Source organism: Mesoplodon bidens, assembly GCF_964165515.1.
Source record: "Mesoplodon bidens genome assembly, chromosome: X".
Lineage (NCBI taxonomy): Eukaryota > Metazoa > Chordata > Mammalia > Artiodactyla > Ziphiidae > Mesoplodon > Mesoplodon bidens.
The window spans coordinates 40,066,259-40,091,196 of NC_138163.1; the positions used below are offsets into that span (position 1 = coordinate 40,066,259).

General features: G+C 40.9%; 1 protein-coding gene across 1 annotated transcript; it reads right to left on the reverse strand.

Annotated features, from left to right (window-relative positions):
* Positions 1–628: 628 nt before the first annotated feature.
* Positions 629–9,437, reverse strand: LOC308609312 (transcription initiation factor TFIID subunit 7-like; the record flags this gene model as incomplete). Its single annotated transcript, XM_081223002.1, has 9 exons — positions 629–717; positions 914–1,126; positions 2,139–2,321; positions 2,656–2,803; positions 5,428–5,492; positions 6,231–6,357; positions 7,000–7,133; positions 8,463–8,541; positions 9,372–9,437. The coding sequence occupies 9 exons, from the start codon at positions 9,435–9,437 to the stop codon at positions 629–631; spliced, it is 1,104 nt and encodes a 367-aa protein (XP_081079128.1).
* Between the last annotated feature and the right edge of the window lie 15,501 nt (positions 9,438–24,938).

A 24,938-nucleotide genomic window follows, 5' to 3' on the forward strand; every position in this document is an offset into this window, starting at 1 on the left:
AACATGGCCTAAACATACATTTTCCTTTTGCTGATATGTGTATTAATAAAATATGTATTAATGTGTATTAATAAAAATAAAGCATGATATTAATTTTTGTTCAAGCAGGCATCATAAAAATTTTAAATTAATTTAGTTTTTCTTTTATTGTAATGAATACATTTTGGTACAGAGCAACAGGGTTCAATCTATGCCCTACCACTTACTGTGGTCTTTGGCAAGTTACTTAATCTCTTTGAATTTCAATTTCTTATCTATAAAACGTCAATAGTGACAGCACCTATATTTCAGGGATGTCAGGATGAAATGAGATAATACACGTAAAATGCTTAGCTCTGTACATGCCTTTCACATAGTTAAATGTTCAATATTGGCAATTATTATCTCAAGTCTCCTGGTCCCCTCCCCAAAATGCTTATATAAGATGATCAAAATTACTCAGGTAAAAGGAAATAGGGCTATCTTTTATTAGGGGTATCTAAGAGGTTGTTCAGGTTCATGAATGAACCAGAATGCTGCAAAGAGATGACATGAGTGGAAACACAAAGATGGGATTTTGAAAGTAAGATATCAGGATATATTTATACCAGCCAACAAGAATTTACCTTGAGCATTAGGTTTTCCACTTTCATAATTCACTTCTGCTGTCTTGTGCTTTGCACCGAATCTTTCGGAGATTTTTCTCCATGTAATGAGTCTGCTTCTGAATTTCCATGACTAATAGAGATAGACAAAAACTTCATGTATCTAAACATGGCCTAAACTAGTGGACCAAGATCCAAATCAACTAAAGCTCCACTACACATCTGAGCAATAATTTCTCAAACGTAACTTTGCAACTAACACGTGTTTAGAGTCAGTCTTTAGTACTGCCACCCACTCTGTCCCACCCCTTTGTTTTTCCCTAACTTACCTGTTGAGCTGGTTGCCTCCTTTGCCTCATACTGGCCAGATTCAATGAACTTGTCCTGTAGCTCCGTTTCCACATGCACATCATAATAATCTTCCTTGTCTTTATCCACATCATCATAGTCATCCTCTCCCTCTTCATCTTCCTCCTTATCATGCTCAACTTCATCACTGCTACTGCTAGAGTCATTGACCACCTCCCGAAACACACCATATTCTATGGGTTTTAAGCAAAAGGAAGGTGAAACCATCTGAAGCTTTTCAAATGACTCCCACTCCAGCTGCAATTATACTCCCCCTCAAGTTTACTGGGCAACCAATGAATTTTAAACTACAATGAGATATCATCTCACACCAGTCAGAATGGCCATCATCAAGAAATCTAGAAACAATAAATGCTGGAGAGGGTGTGGAGAAAAGGGAACACTCTTGCACTGCTGGTGGGAATGTGAATTGGTACAGCCGCTATGGAGAACGGTATGGAGGTTCCTTAAAAAACTACAAATAGAACTACCATATGACCCAGCAATCCCACTACTAGGCATATACCCTGAGAAAACCATAATTCAAAAAGAGACATGTACCAAAATGTTCATAGCAGCCCTATTTACAATAGCCCGGAGATGGAAACAACCCAAGTGTCCATCATCGGATGAATGGATAAAGAAGATGTGGCACATATATACAATGGAATATTACTCAGCCATAAAAAGAAATGAAATTGAGCTATTTGTAATGAGGTGGATAGACCTAGAGTCTGTCATACAGAGTGAAGTAAGTCAGAAAGAGAAAGACAAATACTGTATGCTAACACATATATATGGAATTTAAGAAAAAAAAATGTCATGAAGAACATAGGGGTAAGACAGGAATAAAGACACAGACCTACTAGAAAATGGACTTGAGGATATGGGGAGGGGGAAGGGTAAGCTGTGACAAAGTGAAAGAGCGGCATGGACATATATACAAAAAATAATAATAATAATAATTTTTCTCACAGGAAGATTATTCCCTTTATAAAACAAGGACAGGAAAGGCAAAACACTGTAACATTCATTCATGTATTCAATGATCAAAATATTCAGAGAATCCAAGGGCCCACAGGAATTTAGAATAGCAGGGATGGATGGGATATTAGAACCCCAATCTAAAACCCCTAAACTTGTGGGACCAATACGAGGAGAGAAGGGCAAAGGCACCCCTTTTCTGTGATTGGCCTGTGAGTTTACGGAGAATGGTCCTACACACAGTCAACACCTGCCCTCTCTGAAGCTCCTGCTTTGCCTTTATTAATGCACCTGGTGAGGTATGACGCTGTTTACAGCTACTCATTTCTGAGACCATCTCAAAGCCTGGAATGAAGCCTTGACTTTCCATTTCCTCGGTTTCACCTTCGGCAATGACCTCATATCCTGAAAGGAGAGGCAGTCAAGGAAAAAGCAGAAAGAAAGCAGAAGGCAAACTTGAAAGGGAAGAGGCTCTCTGGCTGAAAGTGCTATTTAATTTAGTCCAACTTCAGGCCATTTGTATCTGGATTCCTAGTATAGAAAAGTGCCTTATACTGAATTACACAAGTAAATAATTTCTACTACATGAATGTACTGTTCCTAGCTAGAAAGTAACATTTCCAAAAATCATAAGTTCTGTACATTAACATCAGCACACAATATCAGAAATGAGAGCTTGTCACCAAGTGCATTTGGGGTGGAACAGACTACACAGAAAATATTTAGTGTAAAAGGATACGGACACTGATAGCTTCAGCATCTGAGCGCAGCAGTCTTTTCACTTCCTCTTCCACATCAGGAGGTTCAACGTGCTGAACCAAAGTTGGAGAAGAAGGAATACCAGTAGCCTCACTTAACCCCCTGAGTCTTGCAGAAATGTCCTCTTCCTACATACAAATGAATTCAAATAATTAGGCCTCTTTAAGATACATCCAATCAAATTTCTACTTTAAACAATGCCATTTATGAAGGAAACTTTGATCGGGGTCTATATTTTTGTACAGTAAGCTTATTTTTTTTCCCAGTCGAATTACTTGAGACATTTAATCTTTTCAATCTGCAACTCTATATTAAAGACCTCCTCAGAGGCATGACCCTTAAGCCTCAGTTGTTAATTATTTGCACTGACCCACACTGGCAAAGAACTATAATTTTTTTGTTACTTGGAAGTAATTTGGTTTAAAGATCCAAAATCCCAGATTCCACTTCTACACATCTTTATTATTAGAGAGTTTCCTATAAAAACTGGGTCTTAGCCACATATTCTCCCTTAAATCCAGTTTTAGACAATAATCTCCACAGCAACCAATTCATCGTGCCACAAATAGAGATTAGAATTTGAGGAGGAATAAGTAATTGCAAACAACTGCTGGTAAGAGTGAACCCTGGCTTCCAAGAAATGGTTTTTAAAAATAAATATCACAGAAAAGAAGCAGATTAAAATACACAGGGTCACTGATCAAATTGTATCTTTTGCTCTCGGAGTTGTCAGACATTAAACAATGAATTCATTTTTCAGTGAATCAAATTCAGTGTATGTGTATGGGAGTGGGGGTTACAGGTGAGAAGGAAGGCTTGAAAGTAATCTTTATGATTTTTTTGATTTGTTTGAAATTAAAGAGCTGTGAAATAAAATACAGCATAGGTTAACAATAAAGTTATATTACGATTTGTCTACCTCAGGAGAGCGGACTTCTTCCATTTGTTTGATACCAGTGAACTATGAAATAAAACACAATGAACAATGAAGTTATAATTTTTCTACTTTACTAAAGCTTAAAAGTTCTAGAACCATTCTTAATGTAGTTTTATATTTAGTAGGCACTCAATGAATGCTGTTGACTGACAGTATAAAGCCAAAGCAACCATGCTCATAGATTAAACATAGTAAAGCTACTGATCTATAGGTTTAATGCAATTCCTATCAAAATTCCAACAAGGTTTTCTATAGACATAGACAAACTTACTCTAAAATGTATATGGAAAGCTACAGACTCTAGAATGGCTACAACAATCTTGAATAAAAAATAAAGTGAGATCAGTCTTCCTGATTTCAAGGCTTATTACAAAGCTACACTGTGGAATCGGTGATCAACACTGATTAATGGAACCCAGAAAAAAAAACCTCACACAAATATGCCCAACTTATTTTTTACAAAGGTGCAGAAGCAATATAATGGACAAAGGGCAGCCTTTTTAACAAATGGTGCTGGAACAATTGGACATGCAAAGGGGAAAAAAAAGAACAACCTTGAACTAACTCTCAAACCTTTTACAAAAATTAACTCAAAAATGGATTGCAGACTTAAATTAAATGTAAAACTTTAAAAAGATAGTTAGGAGAAATCTTCAGAATCTGGGCTAGGCAAACAGTTCTTATACTTGACATGAAAAACAAGATCCTTAAAAGGAGAAATCAATAAATCGGACTTCATCAAACAAAAAAACTTTTGCTCTTTGAAAGACCCCGTGAAGAACATAAAAAGACAAGTTACAGACTGGGAGAAAATATTTGCAAACCACATATCTGAAAACTAGTATTTGGAATATAAAAAAGAACTCTCAAAACTCAACAATAAAAGCAATCCATTTAGAAAATGGGCAAAAGGCATGAACAGACACTTCACTGAACTGGACATATAGAGGGCAAACAAGCACATGAGAAGATGCTCAACATCTTTAGCCATCAGGGAAATGCAAATTAATACCACAATGAGATCACTACACATCTATCAGAATGGCTAAAATAAAAAATAGTGACAACACCTAATGCTGGTGAAAAGGTACAGAAATTGGATCACACGTACATTTCTGGGGCAAATGTAAAATGGTGCAGCCACCTGGAAAACACTATGGGTAGTTTCTTATAAAACTAAACATGCAACATACCCAGTAATTGCACTCCTGGGCATTTATGCCAAATAGATGAATACTTATGTTCACACAAAAACCTGCTGGCAGCTTTATTTGTAATAGTCAAAAAATGGAAACAGACAGGATGTCCTTCTATGAGTGAACAATTAAGCAAACTGTGGTACATTCATAACACGGCATACCACTCAGCAATAAAAAGGAAGGAACTATTGATACATGCAACAATCCACATGGACCTTAAGGGAATTAATCTGAGTGAAAAAAACAAAGCCAGTCTCAACTGTTATACTTTGTATGATTCCATTTATACGACATTCTCGAAATGACAAAATTATAGAGATGGAGAACATATTAGTGACTAGCAGGGGTTAGAGCCTGCTGATTTGGGGTGAGGAGGAGATGGGTGTGGCTTTAAAAGGGCAAGATGAGGGATCCTGGTGGTGACAATACTGTTCAGTATCTTGACTGCGTGGGTGGATACACCAACATACACATGGGATAAAATTGCATAGAACTAAACACATGCACACACATACACAGGAGAAAGTAAAACTGGAACAATTTGAATAAGATTAGTGAATAGTAATAATGTCAATTTCCTATTTGTGATATTGTACTATAGTTTTGCAAATGTTACCATGGGAAGAACTGGGTAAAGGGTACACAGTATCTCTTTCCTATTGCTTATAGCTGCATGTGAATCTACAATTATTTCAAAATAAAAAATTTAATTAAAAAAGAAGCCAAGGCATAGTACTCCTGTAGTTTGCCCAGGGTTCTACAAGTCTGAGGTAAGGTTAGAAATACAACCACAATTCCCAATTCTCAGGTTCTGGATGGGTTCACTTTAAAACAAGATTTTGCAGTTGGAAACTTTTAAAAGCATTAGCAGAAGTTTCAAGTTCATGACACATCTAGATCCCTAAGTGACTACCCTATAACTTCAAGGGTCAAGTCTGTTTTTGTTCGTTACATATTTCCAATTGTTAGCACACAGTCCCTGGCATGTTGCTCATACTCAGAAAATGTTTATTGGACATATAAATGACTGAACAAATGAATACCCAACTGACTGTCTCCCTTCCCCTCCATTCATAATCCTCTTCCAATCCAACCAGTAGACACAGAAATAGCATGCCACTAACCTTTTTTTTTTTTTTGCAGACTCTTCTCTTTCTGACATTCCTAAGTGGTGGAGTCACTAAAATAAATTCAACATGGTGAAATGTATATATGACTGATGGTAGTCACATATCTATCTGAATTTGATAAGGTCATGCTCTAAGCCACTGGCTTATGACACGACTCGTTCCTTTAAGAGCATGTGGATGCCTACTGAACCAAACACCTAAGTGTGGTAACAGATCCCTGGCTCACAAGTAATTAGGATCCAGCAGATAAATGTAGTTAGCCAGAATGAGCAAGGGACTGATGACTTACTGCCATGCTTCCAGATATATTTTTTCTGTCCCTCCTTTTCACTTTTCCTGCTTGCTTTAAGATCAGTAGAGGTAACCGGTTCTTCAGGATCAGAGTGGACACCACCATCAGCAGTGCACACAAGCATCTGCATTTAACAAAGACAAAGAAGTTGACTGTGGCCACAAATCTTGGGTTAGTAATGGATGATGATCATTCTTACCACCAGAAATCCTGGAGCACAAAAGTAAGGAGAATGCTACCTGGCATTTCCAGAAAACCAAGTATTACATACACTCATATGCATTCTCTATCTCGGCAGCACAGCATATGGACTCTGAGGTTGTTGTTGTTGTTTTTAGCTCCAGTGCTTACCACTGCGGAAGGAATGTGTTGAAAACAAGATATATCTTAGCATTTTGATTTATAAAGGAAACAAAATATCAACAGTAGAGATGATGAATAAGAACCAATGTAAACCTCCAGAGTTAACAGCACACTGCTTTAACAGGAATTTCAGACGAAGATCCCAGATGCTCATATTTTTCAAAGAATGAAAGGCACTATAAATGGCAAACAGGAGGCTCTAAAAGCTATTTGGATAAAATATAGTAGTGAAAAGTGATGGATCAAACACCAAACCAGAACATGACATTGTATTCCCTGTGCAATTGAGCTGGAAATTAGAAATGACAAGCAGGTGAAAAGAGAATTGAAAGAAAGAAAAGGAGGGAGAAAGGAAATCCTTGAAGGATGTGTGGGCGAGTAGATTAAGAAAACTTGTCCATACCTGGGAAACATCTGCCATTTTATAAAAAGTTCTTTTATCCAGAGTTTTCAGGCTTTCAGTAACACAAGGCAAATCAACCAGCTTAGCAGATAGTGAGACATCTTCAATCCCAACAACTGCATGACATCCATCAGCTGAACAGAAGTAGAAAAGATTAAATCTGACATCTTCCCAATGTACTCTCAAGACTCCTGGGGTTTGAATAATGAAGACTTATGGGGGACAGACGAGTCTTTCATTGAAACTTACTATTTCTCACAATGCCAGAATTGTGTACGCAATTAGTAACTTCCCACAGCAAAGAAGGCAGGGTATATGGAGCTCTTTTTTTCTAGTTTATGTCATTCCATCAAAAGTAGCTAAGTTTCTTGGTCATGGTTGTGAACTAAAGTGAATGAAGTGGTAACTGTTTCATTCTCATCTTGAAAGGCCAACTCCATTCATTTAAACCCATTCGTTTGGACACCATTAGGAGCATTCGATCATGTCATTGTACATGGGTGTTTTCAAAGGGTTGGGTAAGGGGAGGGTTGATTCTAGAATAGTACTAATAAGTCTCAAGTTATAATCTCTAGTTAGTTTCACAAAGATAAAATTCTACACAATAGCCAGAGAGAGAGAGAGAGAGAGAGAGAAAGAGAGAGTCAGCCATATACTGACAACTCTGAATCCTGCCCAGATGTCTCAAACATGAATGTCTCTTGATTCGAAAGGATTCAAGTGTAATCTTCTAATATTAAGTGAAAAAAGAAAGATGCAGAACTATGTTTGACATGATCCTTTTTGTGTAAATTATCTTTAAAAATATAGAGAGATTATTTATATGTTGGTATTATGCATAAAAGTTTTGTCTATAAGGAAACACAAGGAGAAAAGGCCAATATTAGTTATCCTTGGCATTGAGGTTGAGGCACTGTGAAGGAGAGTTTCACTTCTCCTTTTGAACCTTTCTGTTTTATTTGAATTTTCTAGCCATGCATTTGTATTCCTTTTTTTTAAAGTGTCAATAAGGGCTACCAGAGTGCTGGGATTATGGGCCATTTAAAATTCTATTCTTCATGTACTTCTCTGTATTTAAAAATCTAATAAATATTATTTAAAAGAGATAAAGATATGTCACTTTTGTAAATGAAGAATAGTACATCCACCTGTCATTTCCCCGGACAGTCAGAAATCACAAAAGTTTCATATAGGAGACAATCAGCAGTATGCAAATCCCACAGTTGACCTCCAAGTTCTTCCTTATACACACCATGATAATTACCTCAAGTTGTATAAGTTCTACTTCCTTTCCTCTTAAAAGGAAGAGATGGAAGTGACTGAAGCCTCTCTTTGAGTCCATCAAGACAGAGACCACATTCTATTCTTTGTCACATCCTTGGTATCTAGTATTGTGCCTGACACACAGCAATGCCTTAATAAATTACTGTTCAATGTACGGTGAATGGATATTAACTACTTACACGAAAAGTCAATTTTCAGTTTATCCATCATGGCAGCACTTCCAGAACGTATTATCTTCCTGACAGTAGAAGCATGTTCCTAAAAAGGAGGTAGACTGAAATATCAGAAGGATGAATTGTCTACTTAGCAGGTAATAGAACAGATATGTCAGAGACAGTCCTCCCTTAAATAGAACCTTAAACTTCCCAAACGTTAGAAACAATGCCATGTACCATGAGATACTGTGCACTGGGTAAGTCAAGTTAGGATGAGGTTGACTCTAATCTCATTGTTGTCTTTTAGTAGCTACAGATAATGCCTTCTCCTAACTGTACATTCCTGTTTCTCACTGTTACCCTTCAAGTTGTAGTTGCTAAGGGAAGGCTTAGCTGCAGTTTACTGGCTATATTAATTAACCCTAATTGGGGAAATACCTTTCTGAAGCCCATCCTTAATATACCTTTCTTAGACTAAATAATACTTAAATACAGGTATCAATAGGGGAAGAGTCCCTAACACAATGCTGAAATGAGCTTCAACAGCCTTGCATGATGATGAATTTGAGGAGACAGTGCTAACCCCTCCATTGCCCCTTTTGAGGTGACAGAAAGGAACTTTTAGAAGAGTCTTATCTTGGCTGTCCAGTGAGCAAGGCTGTTGGCATCTGTGATAAGTGACTGAATCCATCATTGTCCCACCTGTTTGCCAGGAAATCAACCCACACAGTAGGTGGCATGTGCAGGACAAAAGAAATGCTGCTTAAAAGAGTACACACTAGGATAGGACTGCTAAATAGAACACAACTCCTGGGAAACAAATGTTCTTGGTTTTTATAGCCTACCTTAAATAAACAGAAATGCTACAGAATCCAAGCAGGGCTGATACTTATGCACTGAAGATATTTGGCCTGAGATACAAGGGTTTCTTACCGGAGGCAGACGCAATATAAACTGGTCCTCAAGTTCGTAAGGAGGTTCATCCTGGCTTCTACTCATCTCTTGTTTTGAGTGCATGAAAACAAAAACAAAACCAACAGAAAGTTACCAAAAACTCCTCTTGCCCCCTCTAGTGACCACTTCTGGTAGTACTGGTTACATTATACAATATCTTGCTGATAACCCTCACTGCAATGATGTGTGTACAGCTTCAAAACACTTTATTTGACATAACTTGATTATTTATAAAGTCACCTTATGTCCCCTCCCATATGTGCAGATTTTCCAACGTTAATACTAATTACATGATAACAAATGAAGTAAGAGCTGTTACACATGATTTAGTCTTCTTGATATTCTTAGACTCTCCGGTAAAGGATTAACTCATCAATACAGTGGTGACTACCAAAGCAAGTAAGCTACATACCTCTGCAGAGAAGACTGCCAACCAAAGGCCAAAATCAACCCAAAAAACCACTGGCAGAAATGCTCTATGATGATTTGAATGAAACACAGCTTAATTTTCAGTATTTCACCTTAATGATCAATAAAATGGTAGGAATTAAACAGTCCGTGTGAGAGCAGGCAGCTTTTTATGACTCTAAAGCCAACATCAACAGCTCCGAGCTACCTCGGGGAAAAGTTAGGAGTCCCAGTCTTACGGCTGGGCTATCTATATAAGTACATCTAACTTCATGGAATAGACTCATTTCTGAAGGGATGATAATGGAAAAATGTAAAATCTAATTTGATTTATTCATCACTAACATTTACTCCATGTGCCAGGCTCTACATTGAGTGCATAAGGTCTATTATTTCATTTAATCCTCACAACCACCACTTATTTGAAATACCCCTAAAAGCCATTTGAAGGAATCCTAAGATGAATCCATATATATACATATATATATATTTATATATATATATATATACACACACACACACATACATATACACACACACATATATATAATGCACATTCTGTAAAGTGAATAATCTCCAAGTTGATCTTCATTTTTTCACCTTATTTTCCATCTATTAGGGATATATCTGTAGTGGCTTGCATTTTGAGTTTTAGGGCCCACACTACTTCTGAGCAAATTTTTTCTCAAAAATGGAAAAAAGCGGGCTTCCCTGGTGGTGCAGTGGTTAAGAATCCGCCTGCCAATGCAGAGGATGCGGGTTCGAGCCCTGGTCCAGGAAGATCCCACATGCCGTGGAGCAACTAGGCCCATGTGCCACAACAAGTGAGCCTGCGCTCTAGAGCCCGTGAGCCACAACTACTGAGGCCCGCACACCTGGAACCTGTGCTCCTCAACAGGAGAGGCCACCGTAATGAGAGGACTTTGTGCCACAGCGAGGAGTGGTCCCCGCTCGCCGTAACTAAAATGAAGGTCCTTGCGCAGCAGCAAAGACCCAGCGCAGCCATACATAAATAAATAAATAAATGGAAAAAAGCAGTGTACATATATGAAAAACTGACAAAGTTTTCTTACGTTCTAAGGACACTATGTTATACACCAAGTTATAAAATCTTATAATTTAAGTTAGATGAAAAGCTCCAGATAATGTATAGCTCCTAATACTCTGTAAACCATTCATTGAGTTCTGAGTTTTGAATTCGAATCTCACTTAAAAGCACTGGAACCTTTTTTTAAAAACACATACAAGTGAATATAACAAAAAAGAAGCAGACTCACAGATACACAGAACAAACTAGTGGTTACCAGTGGAGAGAGGGAAGGGGGAGCGGAAGTGTAGGGGTAGAGGATTAAGAGGTACAAACCATTAGGTATAAAATAAGCTACAAGGATATATTGTACAACACGAGGAATATAGCCAATATTTTATATTAACAATAAACAGAGCATAACCTTTAAAATTGTGAATCACTATATTGTACACCTGTAACTTATATAACATTGTACCTCAACTATACTTCAATATAAAAAACCGTAAAAAGTGGGGGGAGGACAAAGAATATTTAGCACTACCAGTTAAAATAGAGAAAAGGGAAAACAAACAAACAAAACCTCATACAAGTGAGTCTGAGACCCCTTTACAGGTAAATCATTCACCAGTTATGATTTCAGTCCTTTAGGCTGACTTCAGAAACTACCAGAAAGGCATAGAAAGCACAAGAGAGATCAGGAGTGAAAAATCAGACACCCAGGATGGGAGGGTGGGGCGAGGGTGGGGGAGGAGAGAGAGAGAGAAAAAGAGAAAAAGAGATTGATTATTTGTGATAGCCATCTCTCCTTTTCCTGCTTCATACAGTTATACACACATACACACACACACACACACACACAAATACAAAAACTAAATGTAAAGGTAAGGGGTAAAGTTAATTAAAATAAAATAAATTGAATAAAAAATCTTGGGACTGGGTACACTGCCTAACATAAGAGTAACAAACATTTAAGTTTGGGAGCAGAAATACAGATTTGAAGAACTAGCTGCTAAGCAAAATTTTATCAGATCAGTAGTAACTTTTAGATTCCTCAGCAGAATTAAGACTAAGGCATTTTGTTCATTTCAGTGCCTTTCTGGCAACTCCTCTCTTATGAAGGAAAGAATGTAAGAACTGGAACCATTTCAGAGAAGGTAGACACCCCTGGTAGAAATGAGTTTTAATGATTTTTTAGATTTGCTATCTGCATTTATACAATAAACTGGTTGCATCATATTTCTTTTAAGAAAAGCCATCCACATTTTTCCAGCAAGCACTCTTTGATACCGAATTAAATTAACAGGACCGCTCTCCACCACTCACCGCCCCCACCCAGCCAGCTCCATCTCACTTCATCAGAATTAGAATTGGAATCAGAATTATAACTAAATGGAGGGCGCCTGACCGCAAGCTCCCAGCACCAGAAGTCACCACAAAACTAAATGGGTAGTTTCTCAAGTTCATAGCCGCTAGCTGCAGTTTGGAGGCAATGACCACTCCATCCTTATCCCAGGGGCACTAAGCTCCCAAGGGAAGACCGCAGCCCTAGGATTTGATTGCATTTCCCTAGAAAACCTCCCACCAGGCCGAGGGGCCCTAAAGCCTTCGCGCCACCCCAGGTGGGCTGGGAAGGGAAGAGCAGCGCGCAGCCCTCGGCGCCAACGAGGCGCCAAGAGCCCTCCGACCGCCGGACTCACACGCTCCTCAGCCAACTGGCGCCGGGACGGCCTCTCTGCACAGGGTGGTTCCAGAGGGAGCGAGTGGGCTCCGGGCGGCCGGCGGACTGTGTGGCGACGGGTAGGAGCCTTGCGCGCCACCACTCCCCACACTTCCGCCACCGCGGACAGGCGGATGGCCTCGAGGCGGCGGCCAGCTCGCCGCGTGTGCGGGCGGTAGACTCGAAGGCTGCTGATTGCGGCCGCTCAAGTACCTCGCGGAGCAACGCTTCAGGACAAATACCCTTTACACAGGCACGACCCTTGGGTCGGCCACGGGAGTTTTACCAGCACACAGTGATAACTGTCAAAGGGGTGGCAGAATCGGTTGCTCTGCAAATCCGTTAGGTTGGACCGATTTGTTCCTTGGTGACGAGACCTCACCTGGTGACAACTACACCGCCCACGCAAACCCATTAAATAACTAGAATCCGCGCCCAAACTACTCTAATTAGCTGATCCCTTCGAAACAAAGTCACTAGTTTACATCTTTTGGACAGAGATACAGCGTACTCCCCTCATTTCTCTTAAATGGGCATTGTGGTTCAAATAAACTTCTAGCAGTTCGCTTCTCCCATAGATCCTTAACTTACGGGAAAACTCTTAAAACCACTTACCTGTCCCTTCTCGTAAGTTTTCCAGAGGGGTTCTAGCGGCAGCCTGGTTGCCGATGGCGGCATCAGTTTGGGCGCCACGACCGCCGGCAGTTTGGGCGCCACGACAGCCGGCAGTTTGGGCGCCAAGACCGCCGGCAGTTTCAGCTCCATGGTCACCGGCAGTTTGGGAATATCGGACGCTCGTTACTTCTGATGTTGAATCCGGTGTTAAATCATTTTTTGAGGAACGGCGGCGCCGTCCCTCAGGGCACTGCATGGTCTCTCGCTGAGACCACAAAATGGCCTCCTATTGAGTCATGTGACCTAAAAGTTTCCGGAACTTTCCTAAAAGGAAACCGTTCCTAACATGGTGTCCTTAAAGACACAGGGGTAATATTAGAGACATTAAGTGGTGTCTCTTAGAGATTATAGACGTGAAGTCTCGTTGCCTTCACTTATCTAAACTTCATGGTAAGGAATAAATATTTTTAGAAGACTAATTGTTGTACAGTCTTTTCTTCTGGATACGTGATATTTTCTTTTTCCCTTCAGTGAAGCTAAATTGCCAGAGCTTAGGACGGAGACCTTTTTTGTCCCTTTGAGAATTCATCCACTGATCTTTACTTTAGCATAATGTGGTGAGGTACACTGAAGATTATAATACAAAATGGACCAATGAAACTCGTTTTTCATGTACTATAGAAAATTCTTGATGGCCTTAATATCAAAAATAATTATTTAATAATAACTCAAAGGAAAATTTCTATTCTCAGTAACTGAAATACCCGAGTAATTGTGTCTTTTGAATCATTGGACAATGTGAATTATGTAATTAACTTTCCTTTGGATGGCTGCTAGGAAGCTCAGCATCAGTTTGGCAACCCACCTCTAACAACTGTGAACCTCACTGGCATGTGTTGATCTCTTATTTTGAATCATCACATTGTCTCCCAATCCCTAATTATGTTTATCTGGTGTGGTAAATAACACTGAAAACTGCTTCAAAACTTTTTGTGAAGAGAATCAGTTATAAATATTAGATAAATAAAAATAGTGCTCTGACAGAAGTGTCACAAGGAGTATGCCTATGGGTGAAGGAGGGGAGCACAGTAAGTAACTGCTCACTTATAAACTCAATCATCCAACAAATGTTCATTGATAATCTAATATGCCAGACTTGATTTGAAATATTTATTAAATGCTTAAAACATGGTAAGACTTTCATGAAAGGAGGCAAAAATCAAGGCACAAACATACACATATGTAACTTTTTCCTTTACTGCCAGATTTCCAGCCCCTTCTTGAGGAAGAATGGAATGAAAAGTGAAAAAAAAAAGGAAAAGGCACGAATTATGGTTTCTCTTGGTAGGGGAGAGCAGAACCAAGAAGTAGCTCTGATGTACAGGTAAAAACCTGTCATATACATACTGTCATATTGTCAGAATATTTTTTCTGGGTTTTGTCCTGTCATGTTGCTGTCTTTCTGACATCTTCTTCTGAACCCCCATCCCCTCCAAAGCCTTCCTCCCTCTCCCTTAACTATGGCTTCAGTCAATTTCATCATTATAGGAAATATGCAGTTGCATGTATTCCTTCAACAGAAGTTTGAGTTATGTGCCAGGAACTGTTCTAAGGTTAATAATCATTAAGCACTTATTAGGTGCTAAGCTCTTTTTATTTCTTTTAACATCTTTATTGGAGTATAATTGCTTTACAATGGTATGTTAGTTTCTGCTTTATAACAAAGTGAATCAGTTATACATATACATATGTTCCCATATCTCTTCCCTCTTGCATCTCCCTCCCTCCCACCCTCCCTATCCCACCCCTCTAGGTGGTCACAAAGCACCCAGCTGATCTCCCTGTGCTATGCGGCTGCTTCCCACTAGCTATCTATTTTACGTTGTGTATATATGTGTGTATATATGTCCATGCCACTCTCTCACTTTGTCACAAAAGCTAGTCTTAACATAGGAGTTACATTCAATATGCTTGCTGTATTTTGAAACTACTGAGTTAAAGAAATTTCAGAAGTTTAAATTTAGATTGTTACTGAGTTATTGAATTTTCTTTACATGCACTTGTAGAAATGCTGTACACTCTCCTTTTAGGACATTCATTCAGAGGATTTATCTTCTACCTGTCAAAATGTTGGTTTATATATGTCCATGCCACTCTCTCACTTGGTCCCAGTTTACGTAAAATAGCTAGCTAGTGGGAAGCAGCCACATAGCACAGGGAGATCAGCTCTGTGCTTTGTGACCACCTAGAGGGGTGGGATAGAGAGGGTGGGAGGGAGGGAGATGCAAGAGGGAGGAAATATGGGGATATATGTATATGTATAACTGATTCACTGTTATGAAGCAGAAACTAACACACCATTGTAAAGCAATTATACTCCAATAAAGATGTTAAAAAAAAGAAACAAGTTTTACACACACACACAAAGACCTGAATAAAGGGATGATAATAATAGTAACTAGCATATCTTGAACACTGTATGCCAGACATGTCACCTTGCATAATTGGTTTGAGTAATCTCTGAATTTTAGCTTCCACTTGTTTGGATTTTTTTAAGGAAAAAATGAGTAGAAGAATAATAGTTGCCCTAGCTATCTCCCAGTGTTGTTGTGAGGACTCAAATAAGATATGAAAATGCTTTCTGAACTTAAATGTATAAGTTCAGATGTATAAATGGAGGATATGCTTACTGCCTCCCCCTCTTCCTCTCAACTGTTCTCCATCTTGGTAGATCCCATCTACTCTCTTTCCCATCTTTTTATCCCTCTATTCCTGTCTATTGCTTATCACCCACCCATGTCTCCCCAAACTAAGGGCGAATCAGTAAGAGCCTGAAGGCAATTTCTGTATCAGTTGTTCCTCTTTCCTCTACCCTTCTCTATAACCCCTGCCGCCCCCACCCCCCACACACACTTTTCCTCTCTACTTCCCATCATCAAAGACCAAGCTCCTGGCTTCTGGTGGGTTCTGGCGGGGATGAAGAGTGTGGAGAAGTTGAAAGAATGCAGGCTCTGGAATCAGACAAACCTGAGTTCAAATCATCACTGTACCAGTGACTTAACTGTGTGACCTTGGACAAATTACTTAACCTCTCTGGGTAATAGCAGTGCCTACCTCACGAGGTTGCTCTGAGAATTAGTGGAAGAAAAAAATGTAGGTAAAAGGCTTGGCCCAGGTGGTAGGGATGCAATGACTAGTTAGCACTGTCGGCTGAGGGGAATGGGCTCGATGGATGCACACAGCCTGGGCTGGCCTCTGGCTTCCTACCACTTGGACCTCAGCTCATGGCTCATTTGTGGGGGAAGGCAAGCAAAAGTGATTATGTGGTACCCATTTTCCTCCTTCCATATGTCCAACTTCTAGCCTATGTTGTCCTCATCCTTTGGGACCCCTGGGCTGCTTGTATTTGTATGCAGCCTCACACACGTGCGTGCCCAAACTCAGCCACCTGACACGCCCTTTCCACCTACTTCATCCGCTTCTGCTCAGAAGGCAGCCTCCAAGAAGCCTCTGAGGATGAGCAGCTTGGCATGACTTGAGGTCCTCTAGGACAACAAGGCAGCCAGACAGCTGTCACCTCTAATGGCCTTGCTCAGTTCGCTACCCTTCTCAGCGTGATGCTGAACACTCAACTGAATTAACTGACGTCTGCCAAGTGTTTTGGTACCGTACTCCCTCTGGAGGTGCCTTGGGAGCCTTTGTGGGTGGGTCAGAGGGAGGGCTCCGGGCCTCCTCCCACTTTGATCAGAGCAACACCTCTTTCATCTGTTTATATATTAAGGTTCCACATATGTATTTGTTGGGGAAGAATGTTTTGCAACTTAACAAGAGGATTGAAAATCACTGGTCTTACCATTGTGTGCAGCGCCCGCCTAGAGGCCTTCTCAGATCACAGTGGAAAGCTTCAGCTCCCTCTCCAAGAGATTATTGACTGGCTCAGCCAAAAGGATGAGGAATTGTCAGCTCAGCTGCCCCTACAAGGGGATGTGGTCCTGGTGCAACAGGAGAAGGAGACGCACGCGGTAGGTTAGAGTTACAGAGGCCGTGGTGTGTAGCCTCTCCATCGGGAAGGGATCTCTTCTGCAACACCCTGACTGATGGATGCCCAGTTTCTGCTTAGATGCTTAAAGTCACAGGAAGCTGTGTACAGTCCTACTGGTCTGTGGATAGTACTCCAGAGAATAAGTCAAATCTTTCCCCTCTATTCTTCCCATCAAATATTGACCTCCCTTAAAATTCTGCCCTGATTTGTAATGGGGACATGGGAAAATGAACATAATATAATATTGAGTGAAAAACCACAGGATCCAAAACTATATACAGGTGGATCTTAACTGTATAAAAATAGATATGTATGTATGTATACACATGTATACACACAGAAGAAGAAACTGTTTCAAAACCTTCACAATGGTTAAATCCAAGTGATGAAATCAGGGTTCTTTTTAATTTTCTTCTTCATACTTTTCCGAGATTTCTAAGATTTCTGTGACATATATTACCTCTATAATCAGAAAATAGCAACATGCTTCTTAAAATGAATCCAGAATGCACCAGAAGGAATGATAATCATGTGATGTGACAGAGGTGTTAGCTAATGGCAATCATATTACATAAATGTTTGAAATCAGTGTATTGTGCACCTTCAACGTATGCAATGTTATAGATCATTTATATCTCAATTTAAAAGATGACTACAGAACGGAATACCATACAACAAGAAAATAGACTATAAATGTGGGCCACAGCGTGGATGCATCTTAAAGACAATATGCTGAGTGAAAAAAGAGCCCAATACAAACAAGAGCACACACTGTATGATTCCATTTATATAAAGTTCAAAAATGGGCAAAATTAATCGGTGGTGTTACACGTCAGGATAGTGGTTACCTTGCGGGAGGGGGGAATGAGAGAGTGACCAGAAGGGGTCATGAGGGAGCCTTCCAGGATGCTGGTGGAGTTCTGTTTCTTTATCTCAGTACTGGTTACAGAGATTGAATCACTTTATGGGAATTCATTGAGCTGTACACTATTTTTTTTAAATCTGTGCTCTTAAATACTATGCTATTATGTTACCATTTATTTTTTTAATTTCTATTTTATTTTTTTTAAAGGTGTAATACTCTTTTTTTAATTAATTTATTTATTTTTGGCTGTGTTGGGTCTTCGTTTCCGTGCCAGGTCTTTCTCCAGTTGTGGCGAGCGGGGACCACTCTTCATCGCGGTGCGCAGGCCTCTCACTGTCGCGGCCTCTCCCGTTGCGGAGCACAGGCTCCAGATGCGCAGGCTCAGGAGTTGTGGCTCACGGGCTTAGTTGCTCCGCGGCATGTGGGATCCTCCCAGACCAGGGCTCGAACCCGTGTCCCCTGCAATGGCAGGCAGATTCTCAACCACTGCACCACCAGGGAAGCCCTGAGCTGTACACGTTTGATTTGTATACTCTTATTAGTGTATATTTCAACAAAAAAACTAATTAAAATTTTAATATAAATCTTGCCCATCCTGGCTTTGATTTCCCTAAGCCCCTCACAGAGGACTTTCTGAGTCTTCCAGAGAACCAAGATTCCCAGCACCAAATCCCCACATTTCACTCTACCTTGTGGCATAGACAGACCCATTTCAGGGTAAATAGACCTTCCAGTGTCAGAGTTATTCTTCTGCCAAAGGAGAAGACTGCTCCTCTTTAGTCTGAGCAGCCCAAAGATACAGGATAACACCAAAGGATCAAGCTGCACTGAGGAGAAGAAAGATTGTCGATTGCAGGATGGATTTCAAAGCAATTGAAAGACTTTCCTTCCCCACTGACCACGTTGCTAACTTCACAGGCCTTTATGGAAGATGTCAAGTCTCGGGGCCCCTATATCTACTCTGTGTTGGAGTCAGCTCAGGCCTTCCTGTCCCAGCACCCATTTGATGAATTAGAGGAGCCTCGCTCTGAGAGCAAAGGTGGGTGATCTTCCCCTCTTTCATCTTCTTCTTGAGCTGTGAACCATTAAACACCTTCCTGCCCTCCCCAAATTCATTTCCTTAACTGTTACCTAGGAGGATAATTTTCTCCTGGGAGTCCAAAGTTGGGAAGAAGCCAGATTCACACTATAAGAAAAAGCAAAGAGAACAGAGCCTGGAGCAGGGGAGATGAGTGTGTGGCCTAAAGCTGTATGTAGCTCTCTGGAGCATCATGTGTGGCCACTTAATAAGGCAAGAAAAAGAAAAAAAAGACTCAAATGCGTTAAAGTAACTCAGTAAGTAAAAGTAGTAGTATGTCCTTTAAAAGCATACTGCTTTATTACAACATAGAGAGGCATGTGGCGCTGCTATAATCAAGCAGAAAATAGAAAACCTTTCAAAAAAATCTAAAAGGTTTGGTGATTGCATTTGAAAAGAAAACTGATCGTGGCTCTTTAATTCTGACCCTGGTGAGTTCTGGCCCCCTTTCATCAATAGAGCGGGTCACTGTAGGTCTAGGTTTAAATAAGGCAGCAGGGTGGGATCCGTGGTGCTCAGGTCTGAGTGGTGGCCCAGCACACCCTCTTCTCCAGAAAGAGGCTTCAACCCTCTGAGATTGGTTATGTATAGCCTGAAAGGACCCTTTGTTAATGCAGCCCTTTGTCAATGCTGTTGACCCTCTCAGTTTACCTTGAGCCCCTCCTACTGAGTACTAACTAGTACTCAATTTACTGTCCAATGGGCCTCAGATAGAACGAGCTCAAGAGAGCAGGACAATTCCAATTAGTCTGGAGTTTGGGGGCTCTGAATCTACTTCTGAGGGGAGGACTGAGGGAGGAAGAGGAAACTTACAATTTAGGAGCCTAGGTAGAAAGGCTGGGCAAATTATACTAACCTCTCCTTTGTTGGATCTTCATAAAATACCTCCCTTTTTTGGAAGGAAGTGGGCAGCAGACACTAATGCAAAATCGCATTCCAAGGTCATGTGAATAGGACTCAATGACTTGCCTCACTACACGTCTTAAATATTTTACTCACTCTTTACCTTGCCCATTTTTTAAGAATATGAGGAAATCCTCATGATATAATAAGTGGAAAACACCAGTATGTTCTCTTGACTGTGGTGGTGAGTCCATGAACCTACACATGTGATAAAATTGCATAGAACAAAACACACACACAGAGAGAGAGAGAGAGAAATGAGTACAAGTAAAATTGGGGAACTCTGAAAAAAATTGGTGGATTATGTCAATGTCAATATCCTGGTTGTGATATTATATTATAGTTTTTCAAGATGTTACTATTTGGGGAAACTTGCTAAAGGGTACATGAGATTTCTGTATTATTTCTTTTGTTCGTTTTTTTTTTTTTTAAGAATTTAGGCAGGAGCTGGAAGTGATGTGAGACCACAGGAAAGCTTTATTTATTTATTTACATTTATTTTTGGCTGTGATGGGTCTTTGTTGCTGCGTACAGGCTTTCTCTAGCTGCAGCGAGAGGGGGCTACTCTTCGTTGTGGTGCACAGGCTCTAGGCACGTGGGCTTCAGTAGTTGTGTCCCGCGGGCTCTAGAGTGCAGGCTCAGTAGTTGTGGTGCACCAGCTTAGTTGCTCCACAGCATGTGGGATCTTCCTGCACCAGGGATCAAACCCATGTCCCCTGCATTGGCAGGCGGATTCTTAACCACTGTGCCACCAAGGAAGTCCCTCTGTATTATTTCTTATAATTGCATGTGAATCTACAACGAGCTCAAAATAAAAATTTTAATTTTTTAAAAAGCTGAATCTTCAAAAGGAGCTCAACTATGAAAAAAAAATGTATTTGTGTGTGTATGAATATATATACACACGTACATGCACACACACATGCATTTTACAAAGGGCTATCTGTCTCTGTCTTTCCATGACTATCCTTGCCTGGCTGGCCTGACCTGACTTCGTGCCTGCCCTTGCAGATACCTCTCCCAGACAGCAGATCCAGAATTTTAGCCGCTTTGTGTGGAAGCAGGCAACAGTGACCAGTGAACTATGGGAGAAGCTGACAGCCCTCTGTGTGGACCAGCACCGCCACATTGAGCGCACTCTGGAGCAGCTGTTGGAGATCCAAGGAGCAATGGAGGAATTAAGCACAACTCTGACTCAGGCCGAGGGAGTCCGAGCCACTTGGGAGCCCACTGGGGATCTCTTCATTGATTCACTTCCTGAGCACATCCAGGCTCTTAAGGTATGCAGGCCCCCTCCTGTGGCTACAGTCCACCCCAGGACCAGACGTTCCTCCCAGACCCTGACAGTGTTCCTGTTGCTGAGGCTCCATTGTTTCCCTGGACTTCAATAGAGTCTGTCCCAGTTTCTGTGCTAGATTTGGGGGCTGGTTTAGCTGAAGTCTCCTCTGTCCTTCTACTGGCTTCTCTTTCCCTGGTGTCTTCTGAGAGTAGAAAAGGAAGAGGATAAGGACAATGCCCCCCCACCATGCACACACCTTAGTCTGGTTGCCCTAATAGGCAAGCACTGAGGTTGTGCTATTAAAACAAAATGACTAATGGTTCCTCTTTCCTATTTTCTACCTACTGTGGCACTTAGGTTTTGGTTCTATAGCTATTCAAAGAAGAATTCTTCCCCATGAAAGATGGAGTGAAGTTGGTGAATGATCTGGCCCATCAACTTGCCATTTCTGATGTGCACTTGTCAATGGAGAACTCCCGGGCCCTGGAGCAGATCAACATCCGGTGGAAACAGCTACAGGTGAAAGAGAAGCCTGGAATGAGGCATGAGGAAAAGGCTTGGTATAACTCTGCTTGGGGGGCCACTTACCCAGGCCCAAAGGAAGTGAAGGGGCATTGAAATGGAATCTATGTGAGAAAAGAGTTGTAGAGAATTTGGGGCCAGGAAACAGGCTTCTCAACCTCTAAACTGCAGGAAGTGATTAAAATGGTCTGAGAGGGGCCTGTCTGCCCCTCAGGGTAGACAGGGGCAGATGAAGGGTGACTGTGGCCTGGAATTAGGGATGCTCTTCTCTGACCCCTGGGAGTGCCATGGGAAGGCTAGGATTTGGGTGAATGGTGGGAGGATCTGGAGCTGGAGAAGAGGCAGCCTCTGAGGGAATTCACAAAGGTTGTCAGAGGCACGTGAAAATCCTACCCTGGATATCTGGAATGAGTCCACTGACTTCTTGCATCTTCTTTCCATAAGTGTCAGTTGGTGAGAGACTTAAGCAGCTCCAGGATGCCCACCGGCACTTTGGGCCTGGGTCACAGCACTTCCTCTCCTGTATGTGAGACAAACTGGGCTTCACTTGGTAGAAACTCAGCCACCTTCCAAGAGGGTCTACTCTTGTCCCTTGGGGGCCTGGTGGGAGCGCAGTGTACCTGCGCGTCTAAGAAGCAGTAGGATAAAACAGTATAGTGTAGTGGTTAAAAGGACAGGCTCTTGAGCCAGAGAGACCTGGATCTGAGTCACAGCTGCTTGACTTTATATCTGTGCAAGCTTGAAAAAAATAGCTTAACCTTTTTGAACCTCAATTTTCCCATAGAGGGAAAATATTACATAGCTGGTGGAGTTATGGGAATTAAATGACTTTATTCTTCCAACAATATTTCTTGATGGCCTAATGTGGGCCAGGTACTGTTCTAGGTACTGGGGCTACATCAGTGAACAAAATAGACAACAGTCCTTGGATGTGGAGAGCTTACATTCTACAGGAGGAAGCCAGACCATAAACAAATAAGTAAAATATATATAAAGTCAATCGGTGACAAGTGCTATGGAAAAAAAAGTAAAGCACGGAAGACGTGAATTAGGGAGTGCTGGACTTAATGAGGGAGGCAACTGAGTGGAAACCTCAAGGAGGTGAAGATGAGGGAGCACATAACTTATTTAACAAATTATGGGGTACTTTTTATTGGTCTTTTTCCTTCTCATAACACAAAGAGAAAATCATCCTAGCTCTCTTAATATTTGTTCTTCCTTGCAATCTCTAGAATTCCTACTGTGAACCAAAATGGTGAAATAATTAGCATGCACATTTTTGTTGTACACAGTCTCACATTTTATTAAATTAGTATAAGTGTGGCATTTGGATTGCAGTATTTGTCTCTCTGGAAAATTTATTTCTTTTCTTCCTATTTCCTTCCTTTCTTTATACTTTTCCTAATGCCAATATACATTTATATTTAGACCTCAGGTTGTAATCCAAGGTTGAACAGATGTTAGTTAAGATTTTTTATTATTTTAATTCTTATGAGGAACAGTGGGGCAAGAAGTAGGGGGGAAGGCTTAGAAAGAATTGAAAAATGGAAAGCAAGAAGATTCAATTGCTGACAAGTGCTTATTGAACACCACGTCTTGCATCAGTGTGATACTGATCCATAAATGTAATTATGGCTGTTAGTATGCATGCAGTAGAGAAGGGCCAAGGAAATCGGGCTAACAAAAGAAGCAAGATCTATGGTTATAGAAGAAAGAAACTACTTAAACCTAGGAACAGATAAGGATAATTTTTCAGAGCTTTACATTCAAAACAATTTGACCATGTTCATCAAATGCATTCATACAAAAGTTTTATATACTCTTGGAAGATATCTAAGGTCCGGAGTTTGTCTTTCCAAAATACAAGCAAATGGATTGCAGGTCAAAAGATCATCTATACTTAATAAGTTGTTTGAAACTTGAGATGAATTTCCCCATAAAAATACAGTTATAGGGACTTCCCTGGTGGCGCAGTGGTTGAGAGTCCGCCTGCTGATGCAGGGGACACGGGTTTGATCCCTGGTCCAGGAGGATCCCACATGCCGCCGAGCAACTAAGCCCATGCGCCACAACGACTGAGCCTGTGTGCTGCAGCTACTGAAGCCCGCGTGCCTAGAGTCCATGCTCCACAACAAGAAAAGCCACCGCAATGAGAAGCCCATGCACCAAAATGAAGAGTAGCCCCCTCTCGGAACAACTAGAGAAAGCCCACGCACAGAAATGAAGACCCAACACAGCCAAAAATAAATAAATAAAATATAAATAAATTTATTTAAAAAATACAGTTATAAGTAGTTAAGTTCTCACATCCAGTGTTGAAGGTTGGGTTCACTGGGAAATGGACTTTGAGACATAAATGTGCTGCTAGACATTTATTGAGGAATAGGATGAACATCTGTGGGGGAGGAGTGAGGAAAGCAGGACTGGGCAGTGGGAGAAGTTGAATCGTGTGCAGTCATGACAAAGGCCTCAGCTCATCCCACAGGGAGCTCTGTAGCTGGAATGGCTTTCAGAATTATCTCAAATTGAGACAAAGGGACAGGGCCTTTATACTTTCATACTGACCAGTCATGAGGTGCAAAATAACCTTGGGGAAAGGGGGTGATTTGCGTGAAATAATCTTTGTTCAAGGCCAGATCCCAACGAGGGACTCAGTTGGAAGCCACCAGCTAGCCAACACTGCCGGAAGCTGGGAAAATGAGTGTTTCAGTCCTGAAATGGAGAAGGAGGCAATCTGGGTGGCTGACCAGAACATCCACTATACTAACCCACGACAGCCTGTTTCATCCTTAACACACTTGAGCTATCAGCCCATTGATACCACCCTTGATACAGGTAGGCTGTGTAGAAGAGAAGGAGGTAGCACTAAGCAAAATTTCATAGGAGGCAAAAGCTGTCACTGTCATCCTTCCACTTCCTTCTATATACCCCTTCTTCATTACCACCTAGTGACTCATTCCTCAGGCAGTAGCTTCTTCATGTTGTCCTAAACTACTACCTTTCCCCCATGCCCCCCACCACATATACACTGCAGCATTCCATTCCTTTTTTTTCTCACACGGAGTTGTTTATTTTAGAACCCGGTAA